This window comes from Laetiporus sulphureus (assembly GCF_001632365.1).
Source record: "Laetiporus sulphureus 93-53 unplaced genomic scaffold LAESUscaffold_52, whole genome shotgun sequence".
NCBI classification, from domain to species: Eukaryota; Fungi; Basidiomycota; class Agaricomycetes; order Polyporales; family Laetiporaceae; genus Laetiporus; species Laetiporus sulphureus.
The window spans coordinates 24,923-38,216 of record NW_024468561.1 but is presented as its reverse complement, the minus strand read 5'-3'; the positions used below and the strand labels follow the sequence as shown (position 1 = coordinate 38,216).

Sequence of the window (13,294 nt, the reverse complement as noted above, 5' to 3'; positions counted from 1 at the left end):
AACAGCACTCAAATTCTAAATGTATTTGGTGAGTTTGAAAATGGTGTCATTTCTTAAAATATATGATTTAAATTTCTGCCTCCAACATATTATATGCAAATACTTAATACGGAATGTGGGAAGGAACCATAGCAAATTGAGATCACAAAGGCAAAAAACCTGTCGACATTTGCTAAGCATTTGCCACGTGTGCAAAACGCTTCATGTCTGCGGTGTATACTAGGCGGAGGGTGTATGACCGTCACGCGTAAAGAAACTGTTTTTCGAATGCTATTTAACCCCTGGTGGAAGAGGTGGCCTGATCTCGGTGAAAAAATTATCGTATGGGTACGGTGTTTAGTATACTCGTCGAGTCTGTGGTGCTCATGCATCATGAGTTAAACAACTGCATTGTCTATCAACCTCAATCACTTCCATCTTAATGTACACCATTCCCGAAGCGTGTTACTTAGTTTGTCCGCCGCAGGACTGTGATTGTTGGATAAGGAAAGCACACTCCACTCAGACATGGCCATATCAGAGCATAACATTGAGGGCACAGATAAGCAGCCGACTCAGAGAGCAAAAGTGTAAAATGATCGTCAGATTAGAGATTAATTGAACTGGTGCCGGAGACATACAGAACGTAGAGTATACAGATGATAAGATTTGATCTAGTATGAAGGTATGCATTGAAGCGGACATGATGAATAGTAATGTCTCTTTCCAATCCGATCAATATCGCGGGACACCGCTTCCAAAGCACGGTGCTCGTAAATGAAGTAAAGCAAATGCAATTCTAGATGGTTGAATGCAAGGTAGTCGAGGAATGCCCATGAATAAATATGGTGTTCTGTTTCAGTGACCTTTGTTTTTATGGCTTCGCCCCGAAATTCGGCCGTTGCTCTTCAATTAATTGGTGCAGGACCCCCTTGAATGTTTCGTCCGTCCATGAGAGCCGCGCGTTGTGCTCGGTCGATGCGGTCGGCCACACGCGCACCCAGCGCTCCTCGACCATTGTGGGGACGAGTGCGCCGCTGCGAGCCGCCCACTCCTTCCCCTCGCTCCTGTTCAGACAACGGCGTTGATTCTCAAACCAGCGGGTGGTTCTCAACAGGGACCTAACATTAGCGTATGCTGATTAGCAAAAGCGACTTTATGCGGAGAGGGAGAAGCTAACCAGTTGATGGCGACGGCAATCATTGAGCGCCAGTGAATGTCGGGGTACGGCGTGATATGTTCGAATATCCAGGTCATGATGTAGGCCTGGTACGGTGTAGGCGCTGTCGCGCACTTGATGGCTATTGCTTTTGCCTTTAGTTGAGACCGCACGGCCTGCTTGTCCTCTGGCACGCTGCTTCGAGCACGGGCACGAGGCAGGTCTTTCTTCATGAGCGACTTGCTCTTGCCCGTTGTCCTCTTTTTCTCTTCAGGAGCGCGCGGGCGTAGGTTCCTGGTGGTTTGCGGTGCGGGCTGAGTGGATTGCTGGTCGACCATGGCTGTCTGCGAGCATCATCGTACGTGAGCATCACTGGTCATACAATAGTGTCTCCATCGGACGCACCATTAGCTGGGATGCCTGCTTGACCAGAGCGAGGATATCTATAGTGCTTGATGTTGCTGCATTGTCTTGTATGCACGGTGGTCGGGAGCCGGAAGCGGAGTGAACAGGAGCACTTGAGAGCATCATCAGAGCATCGGCTGCTTCTTGCCTACCGCAAGTCTGGCAACAGTCAGGACAACAGGAGGCCTCTTGCTGCAGGCTACGACAACCCGGGACTTCTATTATCTGGATGCTGCGCAGAGGAGTACCGGAGGCAGAAGAGTACGGAAGGACAGACGCAGCGGACATCTTGATTTAGAGTGGCGTGGGATCCAAGGGAGGAGTGGCTGTGACCGCAGCGATGAGGAGTCTGAAGGGAGAACAACATCGCGCTATATATACAAGAAAACGAAACGATGGCCCGAGTGGCTCATCACCACAGGCCACACCGGAGGCCCTTGTCCTTCCTAAAGCGGCTATGTCGGCCTCGTGGTGTAGTCGTGTTCATATGGGCCACGCGAGTATCTATGGCCTTTGTCCGTCGGCAGGCTGAGCATGGCACGGCCGGCCACAGCGCGCGTGTGGTCAGATTCGCGCCTTGGTCGGCATGCTGGTTCTGTCGGCCGGCGGTCTGTAAAAAAGCAGATCAGAGAGCCGAGGTCTTACTATCTGTAGTACGTTAGGGCAGGAAAGAAAGAATTCACCATCGAAGATGAGAAGTGAAGTGACCCACTCATCGATACAGTGCTGTCAAATTAAGTACGGGGTACAGCCAATATCTCCACACTGGATACTTTTGGAGATGAAGACACAGAAAATCAAGGTGGAGTCCTGGTGGACCGACAGACGGACCTGATGCTCATGATCGTATCGTCCTCCCTCAGTAGGGCATTGGACCGCGATCTACTGTACCCATATATCCTCCCTTAAGGCCCTGTGATATAACATCAGCTATCAGGGATGATATTGACAGTGAGGAAGTACTCGGCGTGAGCCTCTCATGCGAACGCACGAGAACGCCGTTAATCTGCGTGCCGTGCGTGCGTCGGTCTAGTTTATGGTGCATATATTCATGAAATTAGAATCGGACGGAAAGCCTACACGTCGCAAGCAAAGCCAGATGATTCACAGTACAATACAAGATCGCTCGAACGGGGACTGAATCCAAGGAAGGTAATGTAGGCGAGGGAGCCTATCGAACGGACGAACGATAAACGGAGTCGGCCCATTCAAGACCTCTCTCCCCTGAGACGACGAGCGAGAGCCTGGACAGCATCGTCAGCACGTAGTGACGTGGAGCAAGGAAGCGACGACATACCAGATCCTTGGGCTGGATGGTGACACGCTTGGCGTGGATGGCAGCCAAGTTGGTATCTTCGAAGAGGGAGACGAGATAAGCCTCAGCAGCCTCCTGAAGCGCCATGACGGCCGAGGACTGGAAGCGCAGGTCCGTCTACGCATACAACATACGATGAATAAAATGTCCGACACTTTTTGTAGAGTGAATGCATACCTTGAAGTCCTGAGCGATTTCACGGACAAGACGCTGGAAGGGGAGCTTCCTAATAAGGAGCTCGGTGGACTTCTGGTACCGCCGGATCTCACGGAGGGCGACGGTTCCGGGCCGGAACCTGTGGGGCTTCTTGACTCCGCCAGTGGCGGTCTGGATGTATCAACAAACCACAACAAACAGCGGAAGATACGAGACCAGAGCAACCCACAACCCACTCTGTCAGCGATCGCAGCGATAACGACGGAAAAAACGACGTACAGCCGTCGAAGTCTTCCTGGCTTTTGTGGCCAGCTGCTTACGAGGGGCCTTGCCTGTTGTCGTAGATTATCAATGTCTGTAGAGATTTCGTAGCTACGAACGATTATACTCACCACCAGTGGACTTGCGGGCGGTTTGCTGTCAACGGCGACGACGACGACGACGGTCAGAACATTATCAACGGTCGTCAAACTGAACCATCATACCTTGGTACGGGCCATAGCTATTCAACGATGTATGATTAGGGATGAAAAGGCGAGGAAGTCGACGAAAAACGGGCTCTTGAAGGTCGGAAGGTTCGAGGGCGGTGGTGGTAAGCGGCGAAGAGGGCGACGGGGGGCGGTGGGGTCGTGCGCTGACTGTTCGTCGTGTTTAAATGTCCGCTTTGCCATTTCCCACGCTCGGATGTTCCGTGACAATACAGGGCCCAACCCTTCTGGCCTGACGCGACTTGCTCGCGGAAGATTGGCAGAATTTCGCAACTTTCTCGATTTATTTTGCTTCTACTGCCTCGTTCTTCTTCAAATCACTTCATTATGTCTTAGGACTTCATTGTGCACTCTACTAGCGGTTTTGACGCATGAAAGTGCGAGATGGAGCGAAGAACGTCGAGAGAAGCAAGGTGTCGATCGGGGATGAGTTGACGCGCATCACCTACCTCGGGCGCTTATGCAATGTCACAGAACTTCAAGTCCCTAGGAGTCCTCGTGCCTGGCTACAGCCCCATCTTCCTTGCGTTAGCATCGTGAATACCTAACGACTGCGCTGCCTTACTGATCGGAAACTGCAGTGCGTCTGTGAGGATCCTACCTGCAGACCGTCAAAATTGATCCGTCATCGCAGCTCATTTCACCGACTGCTTTGAAAACTAGAGATTTTCCGTTCGCTTCTCGGACCAGGTAGACCGATTATCCTTGCGTACTCGAAGTCATTGTACTACGCGCTTTTGGTAAGTGTTAAAATCGCGTACAACTACAGAGGCAGTTTGGAATATGCGACCATTCTTCATGTTGGGATCATGAGTGGCACCGCATTGGCGACAGCTGTACTGCAAGGGCTAACAGATGTGGTTCTGGATGAGGAACAATCTCGTTATCTAGCCTTAGTCATGCCGTAGTTGCTTCTGTCATCAAAGGTGCATTGTGTAGCTGCTTAAGTGCTGATTTTGATGCGAACCAGCCGCTTTCCCACTGACTCTACCATTCGGCTCGTGACATTGCTACCAGTATTGTACCCTTTCCTGCAGAATGCAAGCTCATCCATCCGTGCGTATCTTACGGTGTACCAGAAATTTACTGCTGACCTCGTACGGCCAGTAGTATCCAGAGCTGTCAGCGCTCCTACCAAAGTATCCGCGAGCAGCAGGCGCACTGTTCCAAACCTATAACGACCTGAAACTATGTAAGCCTTTCCTCCCTTATCAAGCGCATGCTTTTACCCTGACATACGGCGTATCAAGCACAACAATGGAGTGGCCTCGAGGTCATCGACCTGACTGCATGTTCTCGAGGGGCGTTCCGAGGGAAGCGCCCGAAGACAGTACGTATTCGCCGAAATGTTTAAATGTGTCCTGCCTGACCTCACAGCTGCTCAGGACGACGTGCTATATGTTATTCCCTGCTCTCTATCCGAGTCGCTCTCCACCGCTTGGTAAGTTAGTTCGGTCTGTAGGCTGTCCTTGCGCATTGACACCGCGGATCAGGCTCAAGGATGCATTTCGCGACCTTGGAAGTCCAGACAATGTGTACCTTGCAATCAATGACCAGGATTCGTCCATCGTATATTACAAGATCAGTCCAGGGATCGTCAAGCCACCTGTCTAAACAGGCGAAAATCGCTCAATGTTCCTGCACCGCGCATAGGAAAGGAGGCGGGAGGTTGAGCACTACAGCAATACTACTACTATAACCTAGCTGCTCAAATACACTAGATAGATAAAGAGAGCATTAGGCGGTCACACACTCACTACCCGACCCGTGTGTCCCTGGTGCTTTTCGTCCAGCAGTAGCACACAAATACCTACGAGCACAAAAATGACGACGCTGGTGAACACCGGCACCGAGTAGTTGATTGCGAGCAGCGGTCCGCCCAATATTGGGGCAATGATGCCTCCTCTGCAAATCGTCAGCAGAATGGCCTCAAAAGGGAGTGTGCAGCAGATGATGGGACACTTGCATACTCGAGAGCGCCGATGCGATCCCTGTTGCAGAGCCCCGTACTAGATGGACATGGTCGATGAAGAATTAAGGAATACGAGTGTTGGAGTGTGGCTCACCTCTTGTACTGAAGATTCCTGGAGTCCACCTGCAAGTCCGCAAACGTATGAATACACTGTCTTCGTCACTGGTGGATTACACCCACCCGTACAAGATGGACCACATAACCTAGGCGAGCGCGCCATCAATAAAACATCCTGTTATTTGCACAGTGACGAGACCCACCGCAGATGTCAAACTGATAGCAGCAGTGCTGGCTCGTACAAGCCACAAGCTCTCCGTAATCATGAATAAAATGCAACAGAATGCTGTGACGAATATGCTGCCCGCAAGCGACTGCCGTCTGCCAAATGGTGACTCTACGAGATAGGCTCCGAGCTAGGCACCCACCCATCGTCAGTTCCATCCATAGGTTCGAACTGTGACTCTGAACGGGCTTACGATCGCGCCTGGGCAGCCGCCTAGGGCCCATGTGAGGACGCTCCACAGGCTCGCTGTTACATCTACTGGCGTTTCATTTGGGGTGCCGGAATTGGACTTGCCCTCGAGCACTTTGGGCAAGTATGTGTTGAACATGGTGAATGCTATGTTGTGACGAGCGACCTATTGTCAACGAGCACGAAAAGGATGGTGCGCGGACAGACGCACACAGAGACATCCCGAACCAGATGATCCACACCAGCACTGTTGTCCGCCTCCACTCCGGTGCAAGTGCGAGCGTGATGCGGTCGGACAGTGCCCCTATCGAGAAGGTGTCTGCCAAATGTCGGTGAGGCGGAGCTGTGCCGTCCTGGACGTCATCGACACTTAGAGAGATCGCCTCCCCGTTGAACTGTGCAATGCTCTGCAGAACCTCAACCGCATCTTTCTGCCGGCCGGCATGCACGAGATACCGAGGCGATTCGTGCAACTTCAGGTAGGTGAGGCGCGCGACAAACATCGCCAGCGTCTGAGGATTTGCCTTTAGATGAGAAGATCATCATGACACGCGCATGCATAAGAAACGTACCAGAGTGGCGATACAGCGCAGCAAGTACTTCCAGCCGACGTGCTGCGCGGTCGGATCACACTCGGCGGGTGCGGGTGGGCATAAATGGCCTGGGATGACGAGGAGCGCAACACAGGCGGAGACAACGGATCCGAAAGAGAAGAAGACTGAAAGCAACGTCACAAGGAAGTGCCTCCCGCTCGGAAGGTGCTCGTGGAACAAGGTGCCATCGGTGGGCATCGAGCCCTGAGAATGCGATTGTCAAAGAACTAGAGAGCAGTCCGGAGGATATCAAGACCGTACCCCGAATGCACTGCCCAAGAAGAACATAGCGATGCAGAGCGAAGTAAATGAGCGGACGACGGAGGAGAGGAAACCAATCATCGAGGCGAGGAGCAGGGTGGCATAGAACGGCATTCTACGCCCTTTGAGGTCTGAGTCTATGAGAGGGTAAATCGCTGATGCTTGATCTCATTGATGTCTCTGACATACATGTGCCCCAGCCAACGCTGCCAATCATGATTCCTGCGAAGGCGGAGGAGGAAAGCGTGCCGATATAGTTGTCGCTGACTGGGAATTGTGTGAGTTACACGCGTAGAGGGACGAACTGCGCCGTCATCGAACATCATAGAGATAAGAATTCTGGACGGGATGAGAGCCGTAGCTCTTGATCTATGCGCGATTAATCGCATGAACATGTCATCATCCCGGCTGACGTATTACAAGCATCGGTCTCTAATCCGAATCTTCCGCGTCAACCAGCGGAAGTTTGAGCCGAGGAGGCATGCTTGCAATACACAGATGCATATCGTAAAGCATGGGACATGGTCATGATTGTATAAACAACGTTACAAAGCACAAAATGGAACGCTTACTTGAGAATTGCTCTTGAACACGTGGGAGGATGATCGCGATGGTCTGCATCCACATCTAACGGAATTCGTGAGTAAACGGAGAACACAAAATGTAGAGCATACATGCATTATATGACATCCATCCTGTAACAGTTTGGCGAGAAGAATTACATTCAATATAAGTTCCACTCACCCAAACCACACAACAACATCAGTCTCCATTGGTACCGTCCTAGATAACGCGATAAAATTTGCACATATATATGTAAAAAAACTCTGGCATTCAAGACATTTGGCAACGCACCCATTCCTATGAGATCTATCGTGCGATCCAGCGTCGTTAGCTTGAGACTGGGCTCTATGCCCCCGCGCTCTTCCGCGCCTGCTTCATCATCATCACCCGGAATCGGGGTGTATTCTCCAGATGGCATCTTCTGTGAGCTCGTGGCTCAGCTGAATTGTATGGTCTCGTAGTAGCGTGAGAGTAGTGGTCGGGCGAAGCGCGCGGCTGCGGACGAGCGTCGAAGCCTTTGGACAACAAGACCAAATGCTAGACGCGATCACGTGATTCCGGGTCTTCACGCCATGTGGTCAAAAGAAGACGTAATGATGATGAAAAGGTGGCAGGAGGCGTGTTGTATGGCACATGGGAATGGCCCATATTGAAGGTAAATACTTTGCACACGACGATGATGACGGGACTGAGAGTCAACCCGTATAGCACGAATGCATCGGTGCAGCTTTTGGTTATGAACACGGAATTTTGAGTTACTGACTGCGATGGCATTGGAGAAGGGAGAAGACCGCGGGTGGCAAACGAGGCGAGCGAACAATCCGACCGCACGTGGAACTTTGCGCCATCGGATAAAGTATCAACGAATTGGAACCATGACAACGATACGTAGCGGTTGTCGCGTTATTCACTCGACCACATACTGTAAGCACTCCGACTGCATAGCGCGATGAGCAAATCAAACAACGGATGGGATAATGGAGAAACCACGGTGACGATAACGGTGACTAGCTAGACAGACGGCGAGTGTAGGGGCATGGAAGGAGTTCAGACGAGGAGGAAAAGGACATAAAACTACGGAAGGCAAAATAAGCTGTAAGGCGAGAGCGAAGGCGAGAGACACGAACCACTGGTGTTACAGCAACTGAGCAATCTCCCACCATATGGGCTGGTGTCCAAGAGCGTCTGCGAGCATCTGCGCTTTCTTCGCTGAGATCCTGCTATAGAAAGCGTCCCTGTCCAACTTGAACAGGGTTAGGACGGGAACTACAGCGTCGACATCCTCTGTAATCTGTGGGATCTGCTCTTTCGCCTTCGCCGAAACGTAGGCAAAGTGGTCGTCGATCGAGTAGTCATTGACGAGGCGTTGGAGGTACACTAGGCCGTTTAATTCGAGGTCGTTATCGTCGAGGCCGGCTGCAGCGGCCTGTTCGGCATCGAGTTTGAAAAATTTGGAGAGTGCCACTTTTTCGAGCAGACGATTGCCACTTTTTCGAGCAGACGATTGCCAATGTAGAACCCGAAATACATTACACCGCGCCTCGCACTGTCGGCCTCCTCTGCGGTGGGAAAAGGTCTGCAGTCGACCCGTTTCGTGCGCTTCCTCCGATCATGTCGGTGCGATGTTGTTCGAGATGAGGGTTCGCCCTGAGAGGGAGTAAGCTCAGGCTTGCTGGACGGCACGAATGGCTTCTTGTTGAGCTGGTAATGGCGTGATAAAATGATGACCAGACAAGGGAATAACTGACATACAGATAGATTATCCGATTTGCGAGAGCTGGCAGCGGTGGTGGTATTACGGCGCTTGGCCGGCGGCTCGTCAAAGCTGTCCATGTCGTGGTCATGTCTGCTCGGATTGACAAGGGTGTTGGACTCGTCGAATGCCTGAGCAAGTTTGGGGATAAGGCCGGTAGGGAGCTCATTGAAGTTTGCGAGGCGATGTCAGACGTCCGTCCAGACTTTCAGGCAACGGACCATGGCATCAGCTAAGTCGGGGGGCGTGCTGCTGTCGGACAGGGCGCCAACGGCGTGGCTAACACCGACGGAGAAGAGCTCTCTGCACACTGAGACCAGTTCCTGTTCCTCAATTGTCGCGGACGTCGGGGTCGTGGAGTGGGAGACGGTCGAGGTATCAAGAGCAGGAGGAGCATTGGGAGGGGCGGTACCGTCAGATTCCATTGTAGCAGGGTAAGCACCCAAGGGAAGGTGGTGGTCACAGGGAAAGAAGCTGCAGTCGATATGGTCAATTGGAAACGCTCGACTTGATGGACAGACAACAAGGGCGGCGTGGTCTCACAGTGAAGCCTTGAGGGCCAGTGATGGTTAGCCTTCACTAGCCCGCTCCCTTATGTAGTAACATATATCAGTAGATCGATAATGATAAGGCCCGTGGCCACACCTCGGCATCATCCGGTTTCCGCGGCGCTTTCCCTCCACCTGCCCGCCCTCAGCGCTGGGGAGATGCATATGACGTCAACAAGTGGCCCTCCCTGCTGCACGATGTATAAGAGCTAGCGACGTTCAGCCCACCTTCCTTACCTTTGTCGACGACCTACTGCCTTATACACATCAAAGTCGCGCTTCTATAGAGTCAAATTAGTCTCAAGCATTCCTTGCCATCATGTCCGGAGCTATGCTATCCAAGGTTGGAAACCCTCAGGTCTACAACGACGGAGACCAGAGGCAAGTAGATACTCTGAATTTGTATGGTGCAGCGATCCTAATGATGGCGTACAGGCCACATGGCCGCGAAGCTCCAGCACCTTTCGAGGCCGGCCAGCGGAACGCGCACGACATCCACGACCCGAAGTAAGAATACCGTGACACCTCCACAATCTATGTGCCACCGTATCCTGACCACCTCAACGTGCAGAGACAGTCTCACATTACAGAACAGGATGAAGCGCGAGGAGAAGGAGGAGCGCGAGCGCGACCAAGAGTCACAGACCATCACGGACCCTCTTGAACCTGCAACCAGGCAAGGCCACGAGCCGTCGCGCGGAGCACAGATAGACGCCGAGCTGCAGAGGGAGGACGAGGAGATGCTTGCGAAGAAGCAGCAGTAGAAGGGATCTTTTGGACCGACAAACGGCTTGTCATGAAGGAATACATCAGGACTGTAGGATCGACAAATCCATCATTGTACCACTACGCATTGTTGTGCCAGCAATGGTCAAATCTCAGTAAGGGGGGCTCTCCTGAAACTTGATAGCCTGCTTTATGATCGGCGGCGCAAGAATGTTCCCGCACATTGGTGCAGCGATGGATTAGTACTATCCATGCAGCTGTGTGACTAGACACTGCTGTGACAAGAAAACCATCTCACAACCTCCTATAGACTATGAGCCTCTCCTTATCCTTATGCGTCTCCTGGCTGTTCTCCGGCACCCTATCCAGAACCTTCTCCCATCCGTCCCCGAGGACTTCGACGTAATGCTCCGGACGCACGAAGAACGGCGGTCCAACATCAAGCGGCTGGTCCATGATGGGAAACACCAGCGTGATGAGGTATCCACCGGGCTTGATGAGGTCGCGCATCTGACGGCCCCATTCAGGGCGCCGCGCGGGCGGGATCGCGACGAAGAATCTGGAGCGAGATAGCAATGCGGTCTATGGCAAACGCAGATGGGACTAGGATGTGACTTACGTGTAGTCGTAGATAAGGTCAAATTGGTCTTCGAGGGTGAAGAAGTCGTTGATCTGGAAGCTTATCTTGGTCCCAGCAGGGATGCTAGACGACTCGGCAAGCCTGCATGCGCGTCCCACGATCGCCAAAACGCCCCTAAGCAGCTGTTTAGGGACACGAAGAAGGCACTATAACACTTACGCAGTAGCAGCTTGTACGGCAGACTCGGAGATATCAAGTCCTGTAGTGTCGAGCCCGAGCACGGTCGCGATGAGGATCGCATCGTAGCCCTGTACGACATTCTTTCACGTCAGTGACGCCCCTCCCTGGTTCACACTCAGAACGTACGCGGCCACAGCCGGGGACGAGCGCGCGTCCGGCCTTAGGAAGAGGGAGTTCCCGTGAGGCGAGCAGCTCGCGCAGGGGTGGCTGAGATTGGCCTGCATCCCAAGGGGTGACTTTCTCCTTCCTAGAAGGAAGAGTTGTAGTCAACGACTCCGCTGGAGGAAAGGGGGTGTTTACCAGGCATTGTCCCAACCGCTGCCGGGATCCTGCGCGACAAGCTCACGCAGGCGGACTATCTCTGGATTATTGATGTTCATTGCGTTGGTGCTGTTCAAATTCGTCGGCCGGGAAGTGCTTAAGGGCTAGAGAGGCTGCTCTCCTTGATGCCTATAAGTGGACCGTGGTCAGGGGTGACATAGCCCGAGCCTTTGTATTCCGAATTATTGGTCACGCTCGATCAGCCCACATGATGTAGTCGAGACAGTGTATCATAGATGTGAACTCCCCTGTTGTCGGCTCGAGACTACGCTTGGCACCAAGCAAGGTGTAGTGTGTTGAGCACTAGAGCACTTGAGTCTTGACAATCGTTCTCAGGGACGTCATCTATCTATATACACCCTTAGCGTCCAGCTTGAACAGGTCTTCGAGCTTCACATCGGAATGCGAACCCCGAGGGTGTCCACGTCGGCTGATCTGCCGTGAACGCGGGCCGCAGCGAAGCGCACGATTCCGCGCCCGCGCCTCGTCGGAGATGTCCCGCGAGAAGAAGCCGGCGGGTAGATGCGTGCATGCGTTTGTTCAAGTACAAGGCATCAGGGACGAGCGGGCTGCGTTTGATTGGGACGTGGTGGGGGTTGGGTGACCGGTGCGGCTGGGGTGCATGAAGAAATCGTCGACGAACAAAGCCCGCGTGAAGTGCCTGATGAAAGCTCTGTCTCGAGTCGACCGGCAGAATGAAGCTATTCATGGCGACTGGGCATACTGCGGGAGTATGGCGAAGAGAACGCGCATGTTGTCTACTGTGATAATGCGTCCTGCACCGAGGCCTTGCGACATGCGACGGTAGTTTCGTTCAAACGTCAACAACGCTCCGAGCAATTATCGTTCATAATAGGACAGCGTTGAAGTCTGCTGTGCATAGAAAACATCGAGATTCAGAGCAGGTGCTGACCATAGAGCTCATGTTGGTATCATGCAGAGCGGTTTAGACGGGGCTGTTGGCTGGAGCAAAACGGCGTACAGCCACAACGCGCCTGTGGCGTGGAGTAAGGATCACTCCGTTGCGCGCTTAACGTATCCACAGGGATTATCGTGTTCATACAGAAGCGATGATATGGCTAGCAGAGGTGACATCCTAGAGATCCTAGTCCGCCTTTGAACTGCCGTCGAACACTCAGGAATTCCGGACATAACCAAAGTCCTCGTCAGCAATCGTGCTGAACGAACACGCCTTCCTCCTTATCATCGGTGGTCATGGATTTCATCGCAGAGGATCCATGGATGAGGATGAAATATCCGGAAATGGACTAAATCCCTGCCCGTCTTGTACCATCCGCTGCTCGATTACCTCGGACTGCAATGCCAGAGGGCGATCTGTCAAAGTAGCGCAATCGATGTCAGCAAACGGAAGACTCGTTCCGGCGTGCAGCCGCAGTCCGGGATCGCATTGGCGAATGCTGCACAGGACTAGAAGTCAATCGGATCCAGTTCATACAATAGATGATATGACCTCTCTTACGATGCGTGTCCTCTGGATCAGTCCTCCACACCCACGCAGGCTCGCTTTATCTTGCCCACCACAGCGCGGAGCGTTGCTCTCTCTGTGCACCGAAAATATCGCAATCCCAACGTGCCGCTGGTGCAGCATCACTCACTCTCGTAGGGTGGGGCGCGATAGTGAGTGGCAGCACATCCGACGCATCCCCATCGGTAGTATCTAGACGATAAAAGCACAGCCTCCTCATTATACTGACGGCGTGCAGTGTGTGATTCACAGATCTGCCATGTGTTCTCTAACCCG

The 13,294-nt window shown here is 52.6% G+C and overlaps 8 protein-coding genes across 8 annotated transcripts; 3 read left to right on the top strand and 5 right to left on the bottom strand.

The window, feature by feature from the left end:
• Positions 1-580: 580 nt before the first annotated feature.
• On the bottom strand, positions 581-1,831 carry LAESUDRAFT_815505 (uncharacterized protein; the record flags this gene model as incomplete). Its single annotated transcript, XM_040914695.1, has 3 exons — positions 581-1,100; positions 1,160-1,482; positions 1,544-1,831. The coding sequence occupies 3 exons, from the start codon at positions 1,829-1,831 to the stop codon at positions 854-856; spliced, it is 858 nt and encodes a 285-aa protein (XP_040759779.1). The 3' UTR covers positions 581-853.
• Positions 1,832-2,648: 817 nt separating this feature from the next.
• On the bottom strand, positions 2,649-3,612 carry LAESUDRAFT_730543 (histone H3). The gene is made up of 6 exons (XM_040909862.1): positions 3,500-3,612; positions 3,407-3,431; positions 3,294-3,346; positions 3,036-3,185; positions 2,841-2,975; positions 2,649-2,787 (listed from the first exon to the last, which is right to left on the bottom strand). The coding sequence occupies exons 1-6, from the start codon at positions 3,512-3,514 to the stop codon at positions 2,752-2,754; spliced, it is 414 nt and encodes a 137-aa protein (XP_040759778.1). The 5' UTR covers positions 3,515-3,612; the 3' UTR covers positions 2,649-2,751.
• A 928-nt stretch (positions 3,613-4,540) lies between these two features.
• LAESUDRAFT_738899 (uncharacterized protein) lies at positions 4,541-5,116 on the top strand (the record flags this gene model as incomplete). The annotated part of the gene is made up of 5 exons (XM_040910948.1): positions 4,541-4,558; positions 4,613-4,694; positions 4,753-4,832; positions 4,888-4,943; positions 4,996-5,116. The coding sequence occupies 5 exons, from the start codon at positions 4,541-4,543 to the stop codon at positions 5,114-5,116; spliced, it is 357 nt and encodes a 118-aa protein (XP_040759777.1).
• LAESUDRAFT_730540 (MFS general substrate transporter) lies at positions 5,028-7,840 on the bottom strand. Its single transcript, XM_040909861.1, has 13 exons — positions 7,656-7,840; positions 7,545-7,583; positions 7,479-7,495; positions 7,373-7,427; positions 6,990-7,067; positions 6,801-6,937; positions 6,519-6,743; positions 6,158-6,458; positions 5,951-6,093; positions 5,735-5,887; positions 5,655-5,677; positions 5,569-5,597; positions 5,028-5,511 (listed from the first exon to the last, which is right to left on the bottom strand). Exons 1-13 carry the CDS (start codon positions 7,780-7,782, stop codon positions 5,432-5,434), a joined length of 1,407 nt encoding a protein of 468 aa, XP_040759776.1. The 5' UTR covers positions 7,783-7,840; the 3' UTR covers positions 5,028-5,431.
• Positions 7,841-8,499: 659 nt separating this feature from the next.
• LAESUDRAFT_763145 (uncharacterized protein) lies at positions 8,500-9,542 on the bottom strand (the record flags this gene model as incomplete). The annotated part of the gene is made up of 4 exons (XM_040913211.1): positions 8,500-8,790; positions 8,844-9,065; positions 9,117-9,281; positions 9,339-9,542. 4 exons carry the CDS (start codon positions 9,540-9,542, stop codon positions 8,500-8,502), a joined length of 882 nt encoding a protein of 293 aa, XP_040759775.1.
• Positions 9,543-9,984: 442 nt separating this feature from the next.
• LAESUDRAFT_738898 (uncharacterized protein) lies at positions 9,985-10,429 on the top strand (the record flags this gene model as incomplete). The annotated part of the gene is made up of 3 exons (XM_040910947.1): positions 9,985-10,046; positions 10,101-10,172; positions 10,237-10,429. 3 exons carry the CDS (start codon positions 9,985-9,987, stop codon positions 10,427-10,429), a joined length of 327 nt encoding a protein of 108 aa, XP_040759774.1.
• A 140-nt stretch (positions 10,430-10,569) lies between these two features.
• LAESUDRAFT_438180 (thiol methyltransferase 1) lies at positions 10,570-11,742 on the bottom strand. Its single transcript, XM_040902461.1, has 5 exons — positions 11,512-11,742; positions 11,338-11,458; positions 11,191-11,279; positions 11,011-11,112; positions 10,570-10,950 (listed from the first exon to the last, which is right to left on the bottom strand). The coding sequence occupies exons 1-5, from the start codon at positions 11,589-11,591 to the stop codon at positions 10,686-10,688; spliced, it is 657 nt and encodes a 218-aa protein (XP_040759773.1). The 5' UTR covers positions 11,592-11,742; the 3' UTR covers positions 10,570-10,685.
• An 832-nt stretch (positions 11,743-12,574) lies between these two features.
• LAESUDRAFT_730536 (uncharacterized protein) lies at positions 12,575-13,294 on the top strand. The gene is made up of 2 exons (XM_040909860.1): positions 12,575-12,950; positions 13,013-13,294. The coding sequence occupies exons 1-2, from the start codon at positions 12,771-12,773 to the stop codon at positions 13,154-13,156; spliced, it is 324 nt and encodes a 107-aa protein (XP_040759772.1). The 5' UTR covers positions 12,575-12,770; the 3' UTR covers positions 13,157-13,294.